Below are 25,174 nucleotides of genomic sequence, written 5' to 3'. Positions count from 1 at the left end.
TTTAGCCGGGGACCCCCTGGAACCCTCCTCAAGGCCCCTGGGGGTCCGTAGACCTCACATTGAGAACCAGTGGCATAGACCATACTGTATACATGTAAAGAGCTGCATCTTCTTCTGACTTAATGTTATGTGTAACACACAGTGCAGCTCTGGACAGAGTATCCACCAGAGCAGTGGTTCCCAAACGTTTTACTTCAAGACCCCAAAGAGAAATTAGACATTTGCCTGCATGGGACCCAAACTAGTGACAATGGCAGATCTACAAACTCGTCGCTTCGCTTGGCGCTGCGAAGCTTGTAGATCTGCTATTTTCACTACTTCTTAAATGTGTTTTTTTTCTTAATTATGAAATACTTTAGAAAAATGTTGGAATTGTTTTTAATTGATCAAAAGTTGTGATGCATCATTGATTCCATTGATGGTTCCATTTGTACACTCTCAGAGTTACACACCCGTAAGGGACCATTTGGAACCTCCTCAAGGAACCATGAGGGTCCCTGGACCCCAATTTGAGACCCACTCGTAGCAGAGTGTTTCCAGTGAGCCAACATGCACAATATCAGCACTCTAATTAGTATCATTGGCAAAAGAAGTGGCCCAATTTCTTTCCAATATGGCTCCTGTGCAACATCACTTTGCTCCACAACAAGATATAAAAAAAAAACGTGGCAACTGGCCGGAATTGGATCATGCTGAATGAACCCCGACAACAATATCCACTCCCACAAAAGATATCTCAAAACTTGTTGAGTGCATACATGCTCCTCTGAGGATGAGCACTAGTTATTTGGTGACCCCTTTCCTCTAGCACTAAGCTGACCGAAATGTCAACTTTGTACAAAAGAAGGCAGATGGCAGGATGAACCCAGACTGATTTTGGTGACCCCCATGGTCTTTCTTCTAGCTCCACCGTTAGGCCAAAAGGCATTAGAACCCATTAAGGTATTTTAAAAAAAATCTTATAAATCCTAAAAGTTTTCTGAAAAAACTATGTCAGTGGTGCTCATAACTTTTTCATGTCAAGGACCACCCAAAATTATATGTAATTGGCGGCTGACCCCCATCTCAAACTATTTTGTTCCAGGGACCCCCAGAAGCAAAGATTTGAGTCAAAAATGTTTAAAAATATATATATATATTCAAATGATTTTCACGATTTTTGAATAGCCAACCAATGTGCTATATATAATATAGCTATGTTATAGCTAAAATGCAAAATTACACGGATGCTCTCCCGGTTTTAATGGGTTAATATTAGTTTTTGCTTCAGTGAATAATATACCCCCCTGTCAATTGGTTCAAACCACTTTGATCCAGTTAGGTGTAGCAATAGTGTGATTTTTATACTCTTGTCACGTTTCAACCTATCTACCGAACACAGCACCATGTTTATATATATTTTCTTTTTCATTTTACCCCAGGTGGTACCAAACTAATCAAACGTACAGTAATTGTGATATATGGATTCCTTCGCGCCTGCATGCCGAAAATAGAACGATCTTTGCTTTGAGGATAAACGCTATACGTTGTGCTATGTGTTTGTTCTTTGTTGCTGTGTGATTACCGTGCTCCAACCCACTTGGTACCCTAGATCGCTGGAATACATGGACAGCAGGGAGGAGGAGGCGATGTTTCGCAGCACGCAATCATCTCTGAGGAGAGGGCCATCTAAGGAAAAGAGAGGAGAGATGAGCAGGAGGCGCAACGTGGGAGAAGATTGCAGTATAATAGACGTGGTGGCTCTCAGGCAGGGTGGAGTGCAGACCGGGTTGACTTTATAAAAAACATAAAGAGGCTCTCTCCAGTGTAACAGGATGATGATGACAATTGATTACATTCTGAATGAGCCAGTGGGAAGAAGAAATCAAATGGAAACGAGTGCCGTTGTCCTTAACAACACGTCAGCATCAGCATCTATTTTTTTACCATCATTTTATTGTGTGTTTTTCTTGCACCTTAAATAACGTCGTGCACAGTACACATCTGCCGCTATGCTCACGCACCTTTATATATTACCTCAGGTACCTTTTTTGTTCTCTTGTTTGATCTCCTTTCCCCCTTGCCCCCCTTCTTCTTCCCTTTCTTTTTTCTATGGAAATAACGATATGATGGGAACGAATTTCACCCATTTTCTTTTTTACGTCGGTAAACCTGTGATGTGACAATTCATCTGATTCTGATTCGCTTGAGTATTTCTTCATTTGTAGAATTTTCTATTTGCGGTGCCAATGGCTTGTTCTGCAGATAAGAGTACTGGAGGTGTTTGATTGTGATACTTTATCAAAACAGCCAGCCCTCTACACATAGGTTGGCCTTGAAATGATGAAAAGCTTATGAAACAAATACATTCTATTAATAGTTTCTTCCAGTATGGTTCTCAACAGGTTCCTTCCATGTCTCTGTGACTATAGCTTCGATAGCTGTTCCTGTGTGATGCTGCATAAACCAGTGTTCCTCAAATATTAGGCCACGGACCCCCATTTGATCAAATTAGCTATCTCTGGGACCCCAATCTACACTGCCATCCTGTTAATTTATCAGTGTACAGTGTACAAATGGAACCAAATGCTGTGTAGTAAAAAAGATATGTGTGCGTGCGCGCGCGCGCGCGCGTGCGTGTGCGTGTGTGTGTGTGTGTGTGTGTGTGTGTGTGTGTGTGTGTGAGTGAATCATAAAGGAGATTTGCAGGTCTCACTTTAGTGTCACTTAATATACTATAATATAATAATAATAATATAATAATAATAATAATACAAATATATAATATATGATAGCGATACATGATGACCTATTAGACACACATTGGGTGCCAAAACCGCGTTTTCAATGTTTAGCGCTTAGGTGCCAAAACCGGGATTTACCGTGCTATCAATGTTTTTCTTTTTTCTTTTTTGGAACCACCCATGGTGCAACATTGGAACCACCCATGGTGCCTCTGAGAAGGAAGGGACAGATGGATCACGTGCCAAAAAAACCTGGCTCCCGTCCGCTCCCATTCTATCTCCTTGATAAAAACCTCTGCATTTCCTTAACTTTTTACAGTGTGGAAAACGATGCGCGATCACTCCGCAATGGCGACTTGCGTGAGAGATGTTATTGTTCCAGGCGTTAGCCAGGACCATCCATCGTCGTGCACGCATCCATTGTTTACATCAGGGTGCTCGTCGTGGAGAGCTCTAAACAGCGCAGCGTTACAAACGGTGAGATCTCTGGCACTCAACGTACACTGTTTTAATAAAACTCTGGCACCTAATGTGTTTTTAAAATATCGGGAGCTTAATTTTCACAGTGCGGTCCGATAGCTATCCCTTTTTGTCAATTAAGTTCCCTTGAAATACTAAGTGCAGCGTGTGGAGCGTGATTGACAGGTGGCAGGTGTTATACTACCACCAATTCAATATGAATATTTGAATGAATTGAATATAGGTGTCAGATAGTAGCTTTTAGGTCTTTTTCCTGTAATTCTTGGGTGCCTAAACAAGTTTACTTTGTGATTGAGGGCAACCTCTCACTGGTGACCTCAGATCCCGGCCGCCTGCAGAAACACTCCTCCAGAACGGATGTCATGAGGTTGTATCCCATTAATATTTGAAAGGGTGAGAAGTTTGCTGTAATCTGAAGCTGACCGCCTCGCTCAGAAGATCCAAGTGCCCCGCGCCCCCCCCCTCGGGGGGCCTGTCTCTCTCTAAGTGATTATTGGGTTTCACCTGAAGATCATCCCTCCCACAGCTATTGCTGGATACGAAAGAGGGGACATCTGGGGTTGACATTCCCAAGCAGATGCGAAGGTCCCATTATGGCGGCCCCCTGGCTCTGCAGCCATATTTCCTCCATCAGCGTAACCACGGCAATGAGATTTGGAGGAGGCTGACCGAGAGCGTGGCCTCGTCTAGCCCAGTAAGACCTGGAACGCATCTGTGTCATTTTTAGATTTGAGCTAAAAAGCCATATTTTACACTTTTGGCTAATCAAAAATAGCGGATCTACAAGCTCATAGCGCGGCACCGAGTGCCGCGCTATGAGCTTGTAGATCTGCTATTTTTGAAACATCGTGAAAATGTGTGCAAATCTTTGAATATTTTTATTTTATTTTATTTAACATTTTTAACTCAAATCGTTGCTTCTGGGGGTCCCTGGAACAACATATTTTGAGATGGGGAGTCCGCGGCCAAATACATATAATTTTGAGGGATCCTTGACATGAAAAAGATTGAGCACCACTGATATAGAAACATACATACGTTTTTCAGAATACTGTTGGGATTTAGGAGACATGTAGAATCGGCTTCAGGTCTTAATGGGCTAGAGTGCAATCTGTTTCTGCAAAAGGCTGGGCACCGTGGCAGACGACGTAGGCCAACACACACTCATACAGGCACGCACACACACACACACACACACACACACACCATTCTATCTGGATCTCCCATTTGCACGCGCACACATACAGTGCAGAGACTGCACTATGCCATATGGTTGCGCCGCTTAATGAGGGTCACTCATGTGTCGCGGTGGAGCGTGATTGACAGGTGGCAGGTGCATTGAGTGGCAGGTCCATCCACAACACACATGATGGAGACGATGGTGTCTCTAACAAGAGCACAGCCACACACCAGTGCATTTCTATGACCTGCAGAGGGTTGGTGTCAAAACGTTTATGTGTGGTGCACGCTCTGGCGTAAAAAAAAGCGGTCCCTGAAGAAATTGTTACACGGGAAGCTTTTAAGAACGTTTCCCGGACCCATTCTGATGGGATATTGTCTGTTGTGGCTCTATTTGAAATGCTGTCATGGCTCAATATGATTATACTAGCCTCTCTCTCAGGCAATGGGAGAGAGATGTAGATACCTAGAAGAATCTCCCTATTGTCATTCTCATTCATGCAGACTTTCTCTGCGGTTTACTTTAAAAGGTAGGGTAAGTGATTTACTTTGGTTAAGATAAGTGTTAAATAGCTCTATATTCTGATAGTACTCATTGCTATATAGAGTGTTTGTTCAGTAAAAGAAGTCTCTCCAGCTCTTTATTAAAGAGAAAATGCATTTTCAGTACTCTCTCCTGATTGGCTTACATTTTGTCACCTACCTGAAAAAGTGCTATTTTCTGTTTACTAAAGAGCTGGAGAGACCCCTGTGACCGAACAACACGCTCTGTAGCAATGATTACTATCAGAATATAGAACTTTAACCTTTTTAACAAAAATGAATAAAATAACCAAAAATATCACTTACCCTACCTTTAATGCTTCGAAGGTGTTGACCTTAAGAAAAATAAGCTACATGAAATGCACCCATAAATAATTCTATTCCTTATATTGGTCTACTTTATCGGATCTCCTTATATCGATGAAGACATACAGTAACCCCAGCAAGCAGACTATTGAAGCTACGAGCCTGAGAGCATGTCCAATAAGTTGTAAAAATGCATGTAATATTTCAGCAAAAATTAAGAGTGCTTGTTCTATTTACCGCTGCTGTTAAGAACCATTTTGTCTGTGTTTTGTATTTAGGGTATGACGCATCCATCTTCTCTATAAACAATGCCACATTGCCAAATTATGAGACCCCTAATAACAGCCCCTCTACGTTAGCTTCTTGATAATTAGCCAAGCCGAGTTGAAAGCAGGCATACAGTAGCTGCTTAAAATGGAACGCTTTCATTTTCTCCCAGGCAGCTATTCTTGCCATGAACAGTATTCTGTCTCAGAAATGTCCAACAAAGACTAAATGGCTCAGCGGCATACCAGTTCTTGAATTGGCTGAAAGATCTGTCGGCTGTAAACCTCCTATGTCTACTATAACTGTTACTTTTCAGGATTTCAGGATTTCAGGACAAAAGTAGCAGATCTACAAGCTCGAAACGCTTGTGGATCTGCTACTTTTAATGCTTTTGTGTGACGCTGTAGTACGATCAAGCAGGGGTGTTAATTTATGAAAAAACACAACGTTGGACTTAAGAGGTTTCTGCCCGACGACAGCAGCAATATACAGTATGTTCTCAAGATCAATTAAGGTTGGCTGAAGGAAACGGGAGAGGGTTGTGAAAGGCATTGGCAGATAATGAACAATTCCAGCATCTGTGCGGCGTGGAGCACCATATGGGCTCCACCTGCTGAAATATGATGGACTTCTTATCAACTCCCTCTCTAATGCTTCATTTATGCTCCGTTTGCGCGTCGACAGCGTCGCTGGGGAGAAAATAGACAGATCTATAAGCTGATTTGCATGCATGACAAATTGTCAGTTTATAGATCTGCTATTTTCCGGTCCACAACGCCATTGTACGACAAAGTATAAATCAGGCTTTATGCATGGCAGTGATGTGGTGCCAGAGTTGCCAGATCTGCTTATTATAATTAACCCGCAAGATTTTATTTGAAAATAGCAGATCTACAAGCTCACAACGCGTCGCATCGCGACACGTTGGGAGCTTGTAGATCTGCTATTTTCAAATAGCTGATGTATATGTTAAAGTGCTCATGTGGCCCATAGTCGCTGCTTTTGGGCTGGTTTTCCTAGACCTGGTTGCTTGTTTCTCTCACAGAATCTGGCAACAACTGTGTGGGGCTATACACCGAGCCAAAACTGAGATGACAATTAAGCAGTGCTTCTGTTAGTTTTGTGGAAGTTTGCGTTAACAGTCCCCAGAACAGATTTGAAAGTGGGAATGGAGGCTTTGGAGAATACGTGAATACAAGATGACTTAATATTTATTCAAACATTTCTTGAAATGAATATTTTGTCAGCTTTAACCTTCCAGGGCTCAGCAATTAAGATGTTTTTGATTCAAGCATCATTCTAAAATGGGGTTGTGTTTTGTTTGTGCACAACAAAAGCCAGCTAATTTAGCATCAACTGTTGTTTGACATCAGAAATGTGTTGTTGTTGTTGGGATTGTTACTTACTAAGGCTTGTCCTCAGTCCAGTTCTTGATGGATACTTATCAGGGCCTGTCAAGCAAAATGGACAGTTATACATTATGGTTGGGCTAGAGCAAAACATTTCCTTGGTTAAATGTTCTTGTGTCTAATTTATTTTCCTATATTGCACTGCCTATGTTTATGCCTTTCAGCGGAGCAAGGAGTAATAATTTAGCCACACTGCACATTTCACTATTTATTAGAACTGCAAATCAATACCTGAGTGTCCTACAGTACCTGAACTTACAGTATTTGGCTGTACGTGTTATTACAAGGCACAAGCTGATGTTTTTAAATGCTTACAGGAAGAGAATATAAAATGATTGGTTGGTAAATCATATGGAAAAACAAATACATATTTCAGTGACTAAACAGCCAAGGTAATGCATTTTTTTCTCCCTTTCATAAAATGGGAACCTGGCGGAAAGTCATAAAATAAACTGCAGGAGGAAATCGATAACAACAAATGTTGTTCTGCATCTGGAATTGGACCCAGAGTCATTCAGTTTGAATGACGCATGGTTACTTTTCTCACGTTCTGCCAGGTTTTTGATTTTTGTAAAAGTAAGGGAGGAATAACTATAACTCCATGGGTTTCTTGAGAAAAGTTTGGTGTTAGGGTATGTCAATGGCCTAACAGACTAGAGCAGCAGTAACCTAAAAGCAGTTGGACATCCAATCGTGCACACGGCCCCCTAGAAGGTCTGTCAATGCAAAGTGTTTTTTACCTAGATGAGGTCTCTACTGCTGCTGTGAATGACATTAAGAAGGAAGGCTTTTGTTGTTCTGTACTCTTAAAGGGGTTGAGAATTGTGCCACCTTTTGAGAAGTAGACCGCCCAACATCTTAGGCTGTATTTGAGCAAAGAACGGTTAGATCTTACATATTGATTTAATCATTTATCCAAAATTGTACAAAAGGTGCTCAAATGTAACACAGCAATTCTGTAGCACCGCTTAATTCTTTCTTTCTTTCTTTCTTTTTTGCTACACTTATAATATTCACAATTTGATGTTTCTTGTATGTCTTGTGTGTTGTGCTTTGAGCCGTATACTGCAAACCAATGTCCCACTTTTTGGGACAGAAACACCTTGAACCTGCAGTACATTTCACTTTTGCTTTATAGTGACAGTGTGTCACCATAGCAGGTGAGAAATACTGTAACTGCCACCTAACACCCCAGTCACCTGACATTTTGATTGATAAACAGCCCATCTGTGGCAGAGGAAACTCAAAAAGCAGACCTCACTCCTGCAAATCTAAACCTTGCCGGGTTTCTTTCTTTCTTCTCTCTCTCTCTTTGTCTCTTTTTTTAGGCCTATGGGGAAATTAAGTGATGAGTTCATGCGGACCGAGAGACAGAGAGGTTGGTTGAGAGAGAAGCTGTGTGCAAGGTTCTCTGGGGAGACGTCAAAGTTGAGTGTTTTATTACATCCCTTGCTTATAAAAATTCTCTTTGTAATATCCATGTCAATGTTGTTGAGTCTAGACTGGTGTCAGCCAGTGTCAGGGTATTCGAGAGGAGGCGTCACCTTAAATTCCCATATAGGATGCATGGCCCAAAAGAAGTCATAATTGTTGACACCATAACATTGTGATTCATGCAGTGTTAAACTTGACACTTAAGTTTCACCCATCTGCTATTGAAAAAAAACATTACCGCTATGGCTTTCCATCTTGAATCACTTAGAAAATATCATGTTTTGTGGTGATTTGTGCAATTCAGAGCAGCATGTTCGAACATGGTCGAGATCATTAAATAGCTGTGCTCTTACTGCCCCCTAGTGGTTCATGACTGCCAATATACTTGAGCAGGGAACCATCACCCCCGCATGACTTGTGTGTGGACTCTTGTGTTTTAGGAAAGGTTATGTGATATAATTTTATGAGGCAGGCTAAATTAAAATATAGCCATTTCTAAGGAACCTCACATTTCCCAGAATTGGTGAACCATCTATTACGACTGCAGTGTTACTGGACCGACAGTGAGAAATTATGATAATCTCTAGAATGTGCACTTACTACAATTAGCCTATGTGATTGGTAGCCTACATAAAAACTAGCTGTTTATTTATACAGTAGGTATATGGGTATGTACTTTACTGTATACTTACATTAAAACGATGTGATAAATATCAGTGTCACGCGCAATGCTTAATTTAAAAGTTGCTGCTGGTTTTAAAACTGTGTAGGCTATCTGAACTCAATCAATTTCTCCTTCAAATGAAAATATAAAAAATACCACATGTAAGGATATATTGATTAATGCTCTTTTTTTATCGAAATCAGCTTGATAGCTTTTCATTATGAAAACAACATTATTATTACGACCCCACCACAGTTGGTACGGGTCAGGACAATATGGAGGAGAAAATAAATGATACTTACATGCTTTATGAAATCTATTTTTCAGGTCAAGCACAGTGGAGGAGGGATGCACCTGCAGAGAGAGGAGATGGCAGGTGGTTAAACCAATTTAAACCCTATATACTTTATACTTTGTGTACCGGAGTCCCATATGGGTCTATGCTAAGCCCCCCCTCCTTGTTTTCCCTCTACACCAAATATCTCTGCCAAAAATCTCTGATCTACAAGCTCCCAACGACGTGAGCTTGTAGATCTGCTATACTTTCACCGAATGTTCACCTATATTTTCACTGAATATCCACCTATTAAGTTATGCCCAGGATAGAGACACTGAGGGTGTCTTTTATTGCCATGAAAACCGCACGGGCCCTGCACCTGACATCGCTGTCACGCCACGTCCTAATTTCAGGCCGTGTGACATGTGCGAGCAGCATCCCTGGTCTTGGCTTCCTTCAGGCGACAACATGGAGTAGCCTTTCAGAGCCATCTCTTCTCTCTCCTTCCTCCTCCTCCTCCTCCCTCTCCTCCCCTCACTTCATCTTCTCATCTCTGTCTTTTCTCTCTGAGAGGCTTTCCTGTTGTAGTGGAGGGAACATTGTCATGCTGGGCGAGGCCCACGCATCCCTGCGAAGCATCGATGCCCCCTGGAAAAGTGTTCGCCGAGGAGAAAAACAAACATTTCTTTCTGCCCAGCCCCTTCATCTCCTCCTGCACACGTTGCTGAACTCTGCACTGAAGAGGGGAGGTAGCGTGTGTAGGAGGCGCACGCACGCACGCACACACACACACACACACACACACACACACACACACACACACACACACACACACACACACGTAAGAAAAATCATGTGGTCACAGGAGGCGTCATGCGCCCCTCGTGGCACTAAAGGAGCCCCATACACACACACACACACACACACACACACACACACACACACACACACACACACACACACACACACACACACACACACACACACACACACACACACACACACACATATACCATTCTGTCTGGATCTCCTATTTGCGCACTCACATGCACACACACACACTCACTCGCGCACACACACACACACACACACACACACACACACACACACACACACACACACACACACACACACACACACACACACACACACACACACACACACACACACACACACACACACACACACACACACACACACCATTCTGTCTGGATCTCATATTTGCACACTCACGTGCACACACACACTCTCTTTCTCTCTTTCTCTCTCTCTCTCACGCACGCACGCACGCACGCACGCACGCACGCACGCACGCACGCAAATGCTCCTTATTTGAGACTTGCAACACCGGGCAAACTTTCCCCTTCTCCTTCACACACAATCAAAGCAAACACATCAAACTCTCTTTATCTGGTTCCCGGCAGCCGCGCGGGTCTCTATTTGTAGCCCCCAGGTGGCAGAATGATGCATGCAGTCTGTCTTCAGTCTGAGTCACGTTCGAGAATGTCACCTTTCGCTCCTTGGCGTCTCCACTGGGGGAAGGCCATCACACAAAGTGGAATGGGACATTAGCAGGGGGTGTGCCACTGATCCACGGCCACGGGACAGATGGCAGGATTGGGCCCTTGGACCTGCTAATGAGCCGGCCCGTGCCAGGCGGCGTAGGGCGAGGAAGACTATAGGTCATGGCGCTCCATCAAGCATCCAAACTGCCATGTCAATGAGGTGAGGCCACACCCAGCTGCTACAGTGGTCAGGGTTGCCAGATCTGCTTGTTATAATTTGCCCGCGAGATTTTATTTGAAAATAGCCGATCTACAAGCTCACAACGCGTCGCATCGCGACGCGTTGTGAGCTTGTAGATCGGCTATTTTCAAATAGCTGATGTATATGCTAAAGTGCTCATGTGGCCCATAGTCGCTTCTTTTGGGCTGGTTTTCCTAGGACCTGGTTGCTTGTTTCTCTCACAGAATCTGGCAACACTGACAGTGGTGACAAGGCTAATGATGGGTCATTGTCCAAGCACTAGACTGGTCTATGGCTGGTCCCATTCAGAAATAGTTCTGTGGTTTCTCAGGTTAGTTGCCAGTCGTTATAGTGTCAGTGTTAGTTGTAATGAGTCTGTCGATATCTGTCTGAGTATACAGTATGTGTATAATACTACGTAGGCCTATGTCACCAGATGCTAAAAAACTGTAAACAGCACGACAAACTTGCTGAAACACAATCGAGCTCGACTGCACTTGCTTGCCTTGTTAATCATTTCTGCCAGGCCAGAATGGTAGCCTGGTATGGCCAGTCTAATATCACTGCGTATCTGCAGTGATATGTGTTTTTTTGCACTGGCAGATAAGTGTGGTTTCCAGGCAACCAGAATGGGTGGCGGCAGGGATTATGTTTTCGCCCCTGTGAGCAATGTTGCATTTTCTTCAAAACACACTTTTTAGAACATGGGTTACATCTCTAAAAAGGAATAGAGCTTGTCTTAGTGTATAGCCTGCTCACAAATAGACTGCAGAGAGGGGAGCTGGCTTACCCCTATAATCTTCCCTGCGGTCTGCAACAGTTGGGCCAATTTGGACCTCAGTTTGCAGATTACCAAACCAAACTGTGATGCCAAATCTGACAAGGCTTTCCAAGACTGCTCGATAGAAAACAAACATTAATTTCTTGTCCACACCGTGAACCCTGAGACGGTGAAGGAAGTCCTGTCTTTGCTGTAGTCGGACAGCACTTCAGAGGCTGTCCACATGTGTATTCCAAGTGAGTTGTCAATACATGGACATGTGTATTCAAAAAGTACCTGTATGAACTTGCTATTGTAGGTTTGGTTGATATAGGTTTTTTTTCTTGGGGCGTTTCCTTTCATCATTACTATCCAATATAGTGTACGTTTGTTTGACTGGGTCTAGATTTGCTACTGTGCTCCAGTGAATATAGTACATTTTCTTCTTCCTACATTAGGACACCTGCCATTCCAAAAGTCTGTGTAGCAGTAGTGGCTCAGAGCCTAGTCTGCCTGATGACCAAAAGCTATATCTCCCCCAGCCAAGTGGGAATTCCCCTTTAGGCTAGTGGCTAAGATGTTAGCTTTGCGTGCGGGAGACCGGGGTTTGACTTCCGGAGTATTCTAAATGTACTTAATAGTGTGTTCCCAAAAAACTAAATGGCCTTATTTTGCCTACGTTTGTGAATAATTTCCTTTCGCCATTGACGAAAAGTAATGAACCGCAGTTATCTCATCCGCCACATCGATCCAAGCACCTCACCCAGACTCCCAGAGATGCCTCGTCTGGGCTAACATTTAGCCTCAAACTTGCAAAGGATATTCTGAAATCGTTGATATTGGTTAGACTCAGATAGAAAGTCTGCATCCAGGGACCTAATTTGTAAAGAGTACAGGTGCTGGGGAAAGGGGGAAGAGACAGGCAAGAAGTTATGATGAATGATGGGGTACATGGAGGAGCTGTGACAGGTTGACATCAATAGTTAATGCTTCGATGATGTATTGCATTTTGTAGTTTCACATCGCTCACTTTTAAGTTCAAAGGAATTGGGGGATTGATGCCATGCCCACATCCCAGTGCTTTGCTATGTCAAATTCGGGAGGGTTGGATGCTTTGGAAACTTGATTGTCATGCACAATGAGTCATATGGCTTCTGAAAGGAAAGACCTTGAGCACGGCTGACTGGCAGTCTGAGCACAACAATCCCTTGTCAACAAAGCCAAAACCCACACACGTTGTCCTCCATAGGACCTTACGGTTTGACATTGTTTGTGTGTACTGTATACTGTGTACAGGGCATACTGTATGCATGCATGTACTCTATGGGATGTTTATAAAGCAGTAATCTCTCAAGAACAGATTCATAGCAGCGCTTGAATCTGTCGGGAGCCGCGTTGAGAACCTATGCACATTGGCTACAAGTGGGCGTGCCTTCAGATCAGGAAGTAGGCCGCGCCCACCGGAAGTAGAGGGCTGAAGACATGTCCAAACCCCGGTTTCCAGTGAGCATGTGTCTAGTTAATCCCCCCCCCCCCCCCCAGAGCCAAATGCAAAAGTGTTTTTTCCTTTTTATTTGACGATGGGTTCCCAGATTGATAAAACAGTGATAGGGATGTCCAATATTATCGGCCGATATTAGCATAAAAATTGATATCGGGAAAATATCGGTATCGGTTTTTGAAAAAAAAATAAAAATAAATATATATATATATATATATATATATATATATTTTGCTTTATAAATAAGTTACAGGAGTTCTTACTGTATATGGTGTGTGTGATATGAAATTTGAGCTTACCCTAATCACAATAATCCCCGCATATATCGGTATCGGTTGATATCGGTATCGGTAATTAAGAGTTGGACAATATCGGTATATCGGTTATCGGTAAAAAAGCCAATATCGGACAACCCTAAACAGTGATGATGGTTTTGCTTCGGCGGCACATGGTGCAAGTGAACCAAGCAAAGCATAAACCACACTAACCCATCATAATAGGCGAACATTTTGGCAAAACTAGCTAATTTACAAGCTCAGAACTTGTGGCGTTGCAACATGTTGTGAGCTCGTAGATCGGTTATTTGGGGAGATTTTGTGTAGAGGGAAGAAATTAGTTAACAAAGTATAGACGCCTTGGGGACCACAGTCAATGAAGTACAGTATATAGCCTACTATTGGGTTTAAGTGGTTAAATAATAATTGCAGGACTACTGTAACAGACAAAGTACATGAACCTTTAATACTTAAAGTATATGTAGGTGTTTTAGGCGTTTCTGGGCAGTTCTCCCTCTTTAATTTTTTTACTAGATTTAGTATGTGTGGTCACATTCATATTCAGTATACAGTACACTGTCTTACACCTCATCATTGTTTCTGGCAAACAAAGGCCACAATTCTCTCTTCTGCAGTGAAACAGTGCCATCTATGGAAATGTGTCGAGCCTAAAATTTCATGGAGACAAACCTACGATAGTTTCCTGATTGCTTTCTATAAAGCTATTTAATACATTCCCAGCCTTATGGGGAATGAATGAATGACTGAGCATGGACACACCTACTGCACAATTGCCACAAATGAATCTAATTGTTTTCATTTATATTAGTTTATGACAAAATAGCTCATAAACCTCCAGTGCAAAAACAAAAGTTTTGCAAGTCTGCATTCGATTGCTGAAGAAGTCAACAATACAACAATACATCAAAAGTTTCATCTAAGCTGATTTAGATTTGTTCTACTTAGGAGAGAGAGAGAGAGAGAGAGAGAGAGAGAGAGAGAGAGAGAGAGAGAGAGAGAATTGTGCCTAAAATCAGTCATGGACAAATCCTGGGCTTGCGTTCGCAAACAGTTCTTTGGCAGTAAATATTTTTATGACAGTCGAGAATGGCACTAATATGTCCGGCTTTGTTGTTGTCGATCATACTTAGTTATAGCTGCAGATGCCTGTCATTTCAAAGCAGTAATCTCGCTACCTGGGGATTCATCTTCATGTATTTACGCACACTGGCATTTTTGCTTTATTGAAGTTGTGGAACACATATTGTACTAAAATATATACCTGCCTGATGTCTTTAAAAACACACACAAAAAAAAACAAAGCTAGAGGCATGGGAAGGAATCTGAATCTCTCTCGTGATAATTAGAACAGAATTACAGTGGCAGAATGAGTGTTTGATTATGGTTACCTTCAACAACTGTCTTTTCAAATAGCATCTGTGAAACCCAGTCTTTCAATGACAGTTTCATTGTTTGAGAGAAATGAATATAATAATAAACAAGATATGACAAGTCATAATATAGCCGCCAGCGGCAGGCTTTTTTTGCCCCAATACAGTCTATCACAGTAGAACCGAAATAGCAGAAAATGACTACATTACCCATGAGGCATTCTGAACGTACAACGCGTCCCCCTCTACCATTAAGTTACAGTGTCCAAGTTACAATACACAAAATACACCAAAATAATACTTTTCAATGGACTACTTGGGTAGCACTGATAACATTAACCACAGTAAGGTTCATAAAGTTTGTAGATGAGATGTTTACATTGTTAGTTCAGTCACGGTGACGACGTTAGCATTAACGTTAGCCGCATGCTAACGCTAAACGTCCGTTAGCTTAGCAACACGCTAACGGCTCATATTAAGTTGGTTTGGCTAATAATCATTAATCCCAACTAATGCCAACACAGTAATGGATGTAAACGTTCACAGACATGCTTTGGACATTATTATCAGGTTGCATTATGAACCAGCAGTTACACAATACAAGTAGCAGGCCATGCTAGCAGCTAACAACATACCAAGGCGGGTGCTGTAAACGACGGCCGTCCATTGGCTAGGACGGCCGTCCATTGGCTTTAAAGTAGTGTCTCCCCATTGGCTGTGAAGTAGTGAAGGACAGCCAGGACAGCCAATAGCAAAAAAAGTGTTGAATACATGTCGGAAATCTGTCGGGTCAGAGTCAGAGTGAATACAGAGCCGCGCTTTCAGCTGGCGGCTAACAATCAGCAAATGAGAGATTCTTCACAGGTTTAACTGAACAATGGCCCTAAAGTTTTGTTTGTTGGCTGAACAGGTGCACTACACTACTTTTAAGCACTACAAAAATGTTCTAAATTATTTCTGAAATAGCCGATCTACAACGACAATTGGGACATCAGGATTCAAGTGGTTAAGAACAACAACATGATAATCACGCAAATAGAAGTTTGCGTGATTATTATTATCACAGAAGTGACATGGGAACAATCGGTGCTCACAACTATGCCCATAGTGATACTCTCTAATGCTTCAGTTCAAAGTACGCTTCTAAACACCAGGACATCAGTTTAGAGTTACAATTATTTTCTGCTGTCTGTGAATAGTGGGCATGTGGCACTTTTTTTTTCTTACAGTGATGTAAATTATGCATTCTCTTGTAAAACAAAACAATGCTGTCTACAATGTTTTCTAGTTTGTGGCTAATTGATTTGGCTCAGTTTCTCATCTCCATGCCTTGTCATGATAAATTATTTGGTGACAAGGAAGTATGCTGTCTTTTCTCTGCATAGCTTATTTTCCTGTGCTTTTATGCCTTCAGTCTTCTTCTGATTGTTTTGGCATGCACTTTCAAATTGTGTAATTGTACACATTACATTTGAAAAAGTTTTGTACAGATCGGTGCAGTTATAGGTAAAAACACGAATCGGCCTGTTATAGCGCCACCATGAGGCTGATTTGAAAAAAAAATAATTGGCATTTCTTCCTCGGCATAGTGGGAATGTGCGTGCGAAATTTGAGGGAAATTGCATGCTGTGATCATGATTTGAGGCATTTTGTTCAAAATGGAGCACTCCTGCAAACTTTGGAAGCCATTTTTAGCCAATCAGGATGGAATATGAAGTTTAATGACTATAGAGATACTGTGTACCGATTTGCGTGATGTTTGGACAAAATATGTAGTTTCGCTGCGATCAAGCCAACGGTGTCGGAGATTAGCTGTTCACAGACGGACACACACACGGACACGTGGACACACATACGGACAGACGGACGGACGGACAGGGTGCAAAACATACTCTCTCGCCATGCCTTTCGGCCTGGCGGAGACAATAATGGTTCCCAGATGCGTTCCCGGATTAAATGGGTTAAAGGACCACACTGGTGACAGTGCAGGTACAGTACATGCCATTGTCTGTTCACATCGGCCATACAGTATATAATATATAAACATTCTCCTATTTATGGCTTTATTTTTCTTAGATCGGCTTGCAGTGGGGCTCTAAGGATGCTCGGTTGGTCAGTCGGTCAGTCTGGCTGGATTGCAATGTAATTTGCTGTGCGCTTTCATGATCCCCAGCAGATGATCTATTGATTTTGGTGACCCAAAATGTTAAGCTTTGCACACAGGATATGAAGTGCAGTAACCGGTGTGTCAGATGGGGTTTATTTGGTATTTTCCGGACTGGAGGAGGGCTGATTACGGCTAATTATTGTCAGTGGGTGTTCTGCAGTTGAATTCAATCATGACCATTCAAATGATTGCTAGAATGAATAGGGAATAGATGAATAGAGTTGTTTGGACCCTTAAAAGAAAATTCACCCGAAAAAATATTGTTTTTCTATCGATTAGTCATCCCATGGAGACTTGAATTCATGGATATTTTTTAGTTTTTTTCGCATTTCTAAGCCAATAATTTAATGACTATCGGACCGGTAGGCAGTGGCCAGGAGACACAAAGGAGACTCTTTGTGTCAGCTCCTACCGGAACCGCTGCCGGTCATCAAATTATTGGCTTAGGAATGCGACAAAAAACGCTGTGGCCCGTGACCCAGGGGGATAGCGCCCTCTACTGGCAGTGATGTCAGACTTCGGTGCTCTATCGCACTCAGTGCATGTGCTCATAATAACACAAACTGCAGTTTAAATTAATGCGAATTAATCGCAGGAAATAAACGGTCCCTGTGTGTTCGGACCTTTTGTTTTACCATTCTTCTTGCCTGGGGTGCAGTTGCCGTCATTTATAGCCTACATTGTGGTGGCAGTGGCTCATGAGGTAGAGCAGCAGGTCTTGTAACTAAAAGGTTGCTGTTGATCCCTGCCCTGGCTCCTCCTGGCCCTGTGTTGAAGACACTGAACCCTTAACTGCCCCCGATGAACAGGTTGGTGCTTTGCATGGTTCATGATTGTTGCCTCCACTTTCGGTGGATGCATGTAAGAAATGCAGACCATTAGCTCGGCACTCAGTGTGCTCTCAAGTGTGACGTGTGAGTTATCGTTAAGGAGCTCAGGCTTGCAGAATCAGTGACTCATTTCAAAACCCTTCTTAAAACTTTTTGTCAAGGCATTTCCATACTTAGGCAAAACATTTTCTTTTGCTCGATGTAATTGTAATGGGTCTAATGCTAGTCTGCTATTCAGTATCAGGACCAGTTGACTGAAGGGACTCAATTCTACAGTATGTTGATTTTATGGCTTTTGAGGGATTTGTAATGATAGGCTCCGGGGTCACTCAGAGAGAGAGAGAGAGGGGAGAGAGAGAGAGAGAGAGAGAGGTGACAGAGTATCTAAAATACTCTCCCCCTCTCTCTCACACAAATTATACATCTAGAGATAATGCTAATAAACTATTTTCATTTGATATATATAAGAGATAAATATAAGATATAAGAGAACACTTTCATTCACTTTAAGTGGATAAAATATTCAATATTTAATATTCATGGTTACACCATTTGAGATTTTCAGGCGCATTCTGTAATTTTCATTGTAAAAATGGTGCAAATGACTTTTCAAATGACATGAAACCAACATGACTACAAAATGTACATTTTAACAAACCTTATAGATTCCTTTTAAACAAGAACTTTGTCAGTTTGTTTTGATAAGTGATTAATAAATGATAATATTATCATTATTATAGTTAGTAGTGGGCTAAACATGCATAACGGTGTAGTGTAAGTGTAGGCTACTCTGTCATTCTTGCCCCAAGAGTAGTTGAGTACAATACTTAATAAAAAGTAATCTACTTCAATGTAAGCTCAATTACTGATTTGAGTACATGAAAAAAGCCACCACTTAATGAAATTGAATTCTTATTTCCACTCCTGCTTTTCTACTCCCTGTTACATTTCCAACAGGGGTTTTTGGTTCTGGAAAGTTGCTTTGGCTTTGGTAATAGACAGCAGGTGCTAAGCGTTGGCTCAGACGATCCCCAAGCAAAGCGCTTAACAATGAACTCATCTCTCTTCTCTGAGAGGTGAGAGATTAGATGGTCTCAACCTACACTCAGCGTTTGCTGGCAATGGACCAGTTGCCCAAGGATTCTATGGGAGGCTATGGGTCTTTCCTCCAGGGCTAAAGAGGCTGTCGGGGTTTCCTTCCAATCTTGAACCTTCAATTACCGAAATGAAAGAGGAGAGGAAGACCGAATTCCAAACTGTGTCTAGAGTCCCGTCTCTGTGGACCTCACAGTCTATCTCTCTCTCTGCTTGTTTGCTCACCTATAGTAATCTGTAACCCTTAACACATGCAGATCACTGCTCGTGGGAACCTTTGCAAGTGAGTTTCTTTCTTCGCGGCTCCAAAGAGGCATCAAGGTTTACTGCTCTTTCCTTGGCAGCGACAAGGATGGGGAGCTGCGTTCTAGATATCTCCTAACCTCTTTCCCTATATATTCCATCAAATCTCACTTATTCCTATACGCTGTTCCCATGTGACCAATGCGCGGATGAGTCATGTTGATGTCTTTCTCATTCCAAACCCATGCGTTTGAAAAACTCCCTGCATTTTTTATCTTGTTATTTACTGAACAATTTGAAGGCTTAGCTGAGAGTGGAGAGAGCGGCTTATCCTTGAAGATAAACGACCGCGCTGACAACTGGAATACTAATATGACTGACGTGACATCACTTGACTTCATGCATATGTGAACATGCTAGCAAAGATTTTAAATGAAGTAATGTGATGGTGTGTATGCGTGCAGACCATATTTCTAGCTTCAAAGGAGCTCGGGAGCATGCTGGAAGCATGTTGTTTACATGCAAAGCCGGCATGTAAACATGCCATGTCCCTTATTTACTGGACTCTTTGGAGCATTCTGTTCAGAGGCTTGTCAAACAAAAAAAAATCCTTCAAGTTTTGCGAAAGAACATTGAGTTCCAGTAACAAGGAAACCATTTTCAGAAAAAAAGAAGAGAGTAGCGCTGACAAAACTCTCACGTAAAGGTTGTATAAAATGTTTGTGAAAATTAATTATTCAAAGAATGTAATACTGTGAATCCACACTAAAAACTTAAAAGCATCACTTTCCCCAAAATTTTAATAATTTGAAAAACACATTTTACTTAAAAGACAAAACACATTTTGCATCTCTTCTCAAGTAACAATGCTTAACCCATTAATACCTGGAACGCATCTGTGATTTGAGCTAAAAAAAACATTATTTTACACTTTGGCTATTAGAAAATTGCAGATATACAAGCTCATAGTGCGGCACAGAGTGCCGTGCTACGAGCTTGTAGATCAGCTATTTTAGAAAAATCTAGAAAATGTGTGCAAATCTTTGAATATATATTGTTTAAAGCGAACATTTTTAACTCTATGCTTTGCTTCTGGGTGTCCCTGGAACAAGATATTTTGAGAAGGGGGTCGGCGGCCAAATACATATAATTTTGGGGGTCCTTGACATGAAAGAGTTTGAGCACCACTGATATAGAAACATACGTTTTTTCAAAAAAACTGTTGGGATTTAGAAGACATTTTTGTAGAATCGGAACCTCAGGTCTTAATGGGAAAGAATGGAACAAGAACCGCCAGTCAATGTGAAAAAAGGGAAAATCTTTTGAGTATGTTCATAATGTACTTTGCCCTTGCACAGAAGATTACGGCGACAGACTGAATCCAGACGTGACAAGTTTGGAGAGCAGTGACAGCTGAGGCCTCACTGAGGTAATTAGAGCGATTTCTCAAAAGCAGCTGTGCGCGACTTCAGCTGCTAACTTTTGTTTTAAAATCTACATGAGTGTTGTTCAGATAGTCCTAACAAGCTGGTGTCGTGCCTTATTTTACAGTACCGTATGTCAGAGAGACCTCGATCTTACATACAGTCAGTGACCTCAGCTGCACCCGGTGTAGAGCACAGTAAATGAATGTATACCTTTTCTAGACTTCAGGGACACTCAAAACACAGTGTTTTCAGCCATGCAAGCCACCAGGTGCTGGGCTCGAACTAGGAGCCTTCCAAATTCCACCAAATACCAACCGCTCGACCTCCAAAGCACAGTCATGCCTAATTTCTTTCAAATAATGCTGGTTGTATTTCTGGTGGCCCCACATAGAGTATAGAAAGTTGTACAGTTCATTCACATGTTGAAAGAGACATTAGTTTCCATATTGGGTTATGCTGGCAACACTTTGCCTGTTTATGTATCCTCATTGTGTTCCTGTGTTGACACACACCCACACTTCTGTGCCTCAAATGCCGTTGCACTTCATAAGTCACAATGTTCCTAGTAGGCAATAGAATGATTAATAATAGACCTCTCTGCCTTCCATTTCTCACACTGCAACTACTGGGCCCTCACCGCCTTGTTTTTGCTATCCCTCTAACAAGCTGCCCTCTAGCATTATGGGGGAACTGAGTGAGAAGAATTGATATTTAAGTTAACCACATGCTGAATGACGGAGGCAGGGGAGATTTAGGTGGTTGATTCGGAGACAATAACAGAGCAATTATGGTGTGGTATAGCCTATCATTCTGCTGGAACTTTTAAGGGATACCTTTACTGAGCTTGGCTCCAAGGAGACGACTTGTACCATCCAGTACAATCCAGTATCCCTATCCTTCCCATTAGTTGTAGATGTCCTGTGGATGCCAATACTGTTCTCAAGTTTCTGGTTATAGCAGGAACAATAGCCCCACACTCAGTCACACATCAATGAAAGTATTCCGTTGCACACAGAAAGGCTTCCGATTTGTTTCACATTTTCACGACCTTGGTTTATCCAAGCGGGGTGCAAAACACCTGCGGAGGAAGTTCTCTCCAGTGTTTTCCTCATCACATTTGCAAGACTTTCATTGTGTCCATAAAGTACTTTCATTGTTTTGTCCGTGGCAGTTGTCTACTTTAACCGATCTAGTATTACTTACTTTGGGTGCGGGTGTCAACATAAATAAACAAACAAACAAACGAACAAACACAATAGTTGCCCACTTGAAAGCCTTGGTAATGTTCTGTGGATCAACTTATTCCATTGTAAACCATGCCAATGCTGAAGGGACCAGTTGGGGAATACACCGGTTTACAGTTGGCTCTAAAGTGACAAATCCAGTTTAGCGAGGAAACACGCACCTTAATTCCACAGGACACTGAGCTGAGCCTGCTGATAGTAAGACGCGACGACAGTCATAAAGCTCACACGAGCTTCAGCGCCTAAAGCTATTAATACTGCTAATACAACTGACGTTACCTCCGCCGATGCCTCTCCAAAAGCAAAGAGAGCATATGGAGAGAGACTGCATTTATTTTAGGGTACAGCAGAAAGGGGCCCATTGTGCACAGGCTTAAAAGCAAGCCTTGATGGTAAAGCCTAGTGTATAAGGATGACTCCAGCAGAGGGCCAGAGCCCTGTCTGTCTGTCTGTCTGTCTGTCTGTCTGTCTGTCTGTCTCTCTCTCTCTTGAGCTCTATCATCCTGGCTGTTACAATACGGTTGGCAATGCACTGCAAAATCCTGAGTGTTGCGGGTCCATTTGACACTCACAGAATCAAACTAAAACTCAGGATATTGCAGTGTGGCAGAGGTAATGGGTCACTGGTATTAATAGCTTGACGCCATTATCGGCACTATTTCGACCATGTTGCACGTCTTACAAATTGGACAGAAGCCCTACAAGTCACACAACAACATCTCTGCCACGAACAAGGAGATATTACATGCACTGACTGGGTACTGTAGCTTCTTCTGCAGAAATGATATTAGCACAGTGTAGCTCGTGCTCATTTGATTTTGCTATTTTGTCTCATCTGTTTAAAAAAGTAGGTAGCTGATATATAGCACTTTTACCTTAGCGCTAGGTATACTCTTGGTTGCTTGTTTTTGCAGGAAATGCACTTAAGACTCCTGGTGATTAGTAGTTTCGTTCCCTACCTATGTTTAATGCACTTATTATAAGTCGCTTTGGATAAAAGCGTCTGCTAAATGACTGTAATGTAATGTAATGTAATGTACACTAATCTACTAAATACACATAATATAATAATCTGACTAACGTTCTGTCTGTCTGTCTGTCTGTCTGTCTGTCTGTCTGTCTGTCTGTCTGTCTGTCTGTCTGTCTGTACGTACAATGAAGCACTGGGGAGAGAGGAGGTGGGAGGGGGTAAGCCAGCTAATTTATATTGTAGTTATAACTGGAGCTGTTGAACAAAACAAATTTCCTTCGGAATTAATAAAGTGTCTGTCTGTCTGTCTGTCTGTCTGTCTGTCTGTCTGTCTGTCTGTCTGTCTGTCTGTCTGTCTGTCTGTCTGTCTGTCTGTCTCTCTCTCTCTCTCTCTCTCTCTCTCTCTCTCTCACACACACACGTTTGTATTACTATACTGGAGAGAACATCAACATTTTATGATGAATTCCATTTTTAACATTTTCTTTGGCCAAATTCAACCCTAACCCTAATGTCTGAGTTATACTTAGTTTCCCGCTGGTGTCACACACACCCAAAAGACCTATCAGATCTTCAAGCTCATCATTCTTCATTCTTCATCTCATCATGCTCATCAGTCACTGCAACTAAGAATGAATCAGACCCAAACCTCCAAATGCCTAATTCTAACACTATATGAAGCCACCCTCAATCTTTCCTAACTCCCCTTTGACCTACAGTACACATTCTTACTCTTAAGAAGTACTATAGTGACAGCTTGGGGAAACATCTGACCATCAGTCAACATTTGCCCGGCCGTCACGTACATTGTACAATGGTCCCAGTAATCCTGCCCATACAGGAATGCGGAATACCGTTCTCACTCCAAACTCGTAAGAGGTTGACCGACTCCACTAAAAACACTTACTGTGAAACAACGGGGATGGTTTAAGTTAGGGATAGGGGTGGGGAAATATATGCATAGGGGATGAATGGTTATAAGGCTAGGGTTAGGGGCGTCACGTCACGTCACGTCACGTCACGTCACGTCACGCTGATACGTGGTCAAATCCGTCCCAACGCGTCACCCGTTTGACCTGATAGGGTGTGAGAATGCACTGTTTTAACCACCGTGAAGGCCAAGAAAATTGTCCCCACAATATCGGTTTCTCACATTCTACTATACTTGTGGGGACAGAAGTACACACACACACACACACACACACACACACACACACACACACACACACACACACACACACACACACACACACACACACACACACACCTTACATTACATTACAGTCATTTAGCAGACGCTTTTATCCAAAGCGACTTACAATAAGTGCATTCAACAGGTAGGTAGGGAACAAAACTACTAATCACCAGACATCTTAAGTGCATTTTCTGCAAAAACAAGCAACCAAGAGTATACCTAGCGCTAAGGTAAAAGTGCAATATATCAGCTACCTACTTTCTTAAACAGATGAGACAAAATAGCAAAATCAAATGAGCAAGAGCTAAAACAAATAAGTGTATCGACTAAACAAGATCCAATAAAACAATACAACAATAAAACAAGAGTTTGTACAACTAGTTAACACACACACACACACACACACACACGACAAACCCATCAAATTAGTCCCACAGTCCAAACACACATTCTACCTTATCAATGACATGGGTGGGCCGTCCAGTTTCCGGGTTCAGGATCTCCACCTCCATGTATCCCAGCCTGTTTGTGGTGCCAACACCCTGCATCTGAGGCATCTCAATCCCTTATTTCCCACTTTAATAGCCTATACCCAATTCTCCTCTGTTGTTGCTAAACTGTGAGTTCAGCAGATATTGCTCGGTCTGCCCGAGATGTCATTCTCTTAAATAGCTCCAGCAGCCTAAAGTGATTTCGGGGACACACAGAGTGACATGCCGCACTAAGTGGTGTAATCTCATGCGCAGAGAGAAAGAACAATGTCTATCTAATCACGCAGCTATATTTAAACCTGTCTGATGAAAGGTCTGGCTTTGCTCTTCCCCACACCAGAGTGTGTGTGTGTGTGTGTGTGTGTGTGTGTGTGTGTGTGTGTGTGTGTGTGTGTGTGTGTGTGTGTGTGTGTGTGTGTGTGTGTGTGTGTGTGTGTGTGTGTGTGTGTGTGTGTGTGTGTGTGTGTGTGTGTGTGTGTGTGTGTGTGTGTGTGCACCTCCTATTGCCTGATCTATACTTAGTTGTACACGGGTGTCGCACGCAAAAAATAGCCAAT

The 25,174-nt window shown here is 42.3% G+C and overlaps 1 protein-coding gene across 1 annotated transcript in view; it reads right to left on the bottom strand.

Annotated features, from left to right (window-relative positions):
- LOC311034376 (trans-2,3-enoyl-CoA reductase-like) overlaps window positions 1–24,683 on the bottom strand; it is a gene marked incomplete at both ends in the record, with an annotated part of 45,225 nt that extends 20,542 nt beyond the window's left edge. The window contains 4 exons of the mRNA XM_084042256.1: window positions 1,565–1,668; window positions 6,905–6,949; window positions 9,308–9,359; window positions 24,582–24,683. Of these exons, the coding sequence (XP_083898382.1) occupies window positions 1,565–1,668; window positions 6,905–6,949; window positions 9,308–9,359; window positions 24,582–24,683 (303 nt within the window). The remainder of the gene's footprint in view (window positions 1–1,564; window positions 1,669–6,904; window positions 6,950–9,307; window positions 9,360–24,581) is intronic.
- Between the last annotated feature and the right edge of the window lie 491 nt (window positions 24,684–25,174).

This window comes from Gymnoscopelus microlampas (genome assembly GCF_963454915.1).
Source record: "Gymnoscopelus microlampas genome assembly, chromosome: 19".
Lineage (NCBI taxonomy): Eukaryota > Metazoa > Chordata > Actinopteri > Myctophiformes > Myctophidae > Gymnoscopelus > Gymnoscopelus microlampas.
This window is presented reverse-complemented; position numbering and strand designations above follow the sequence as displayed.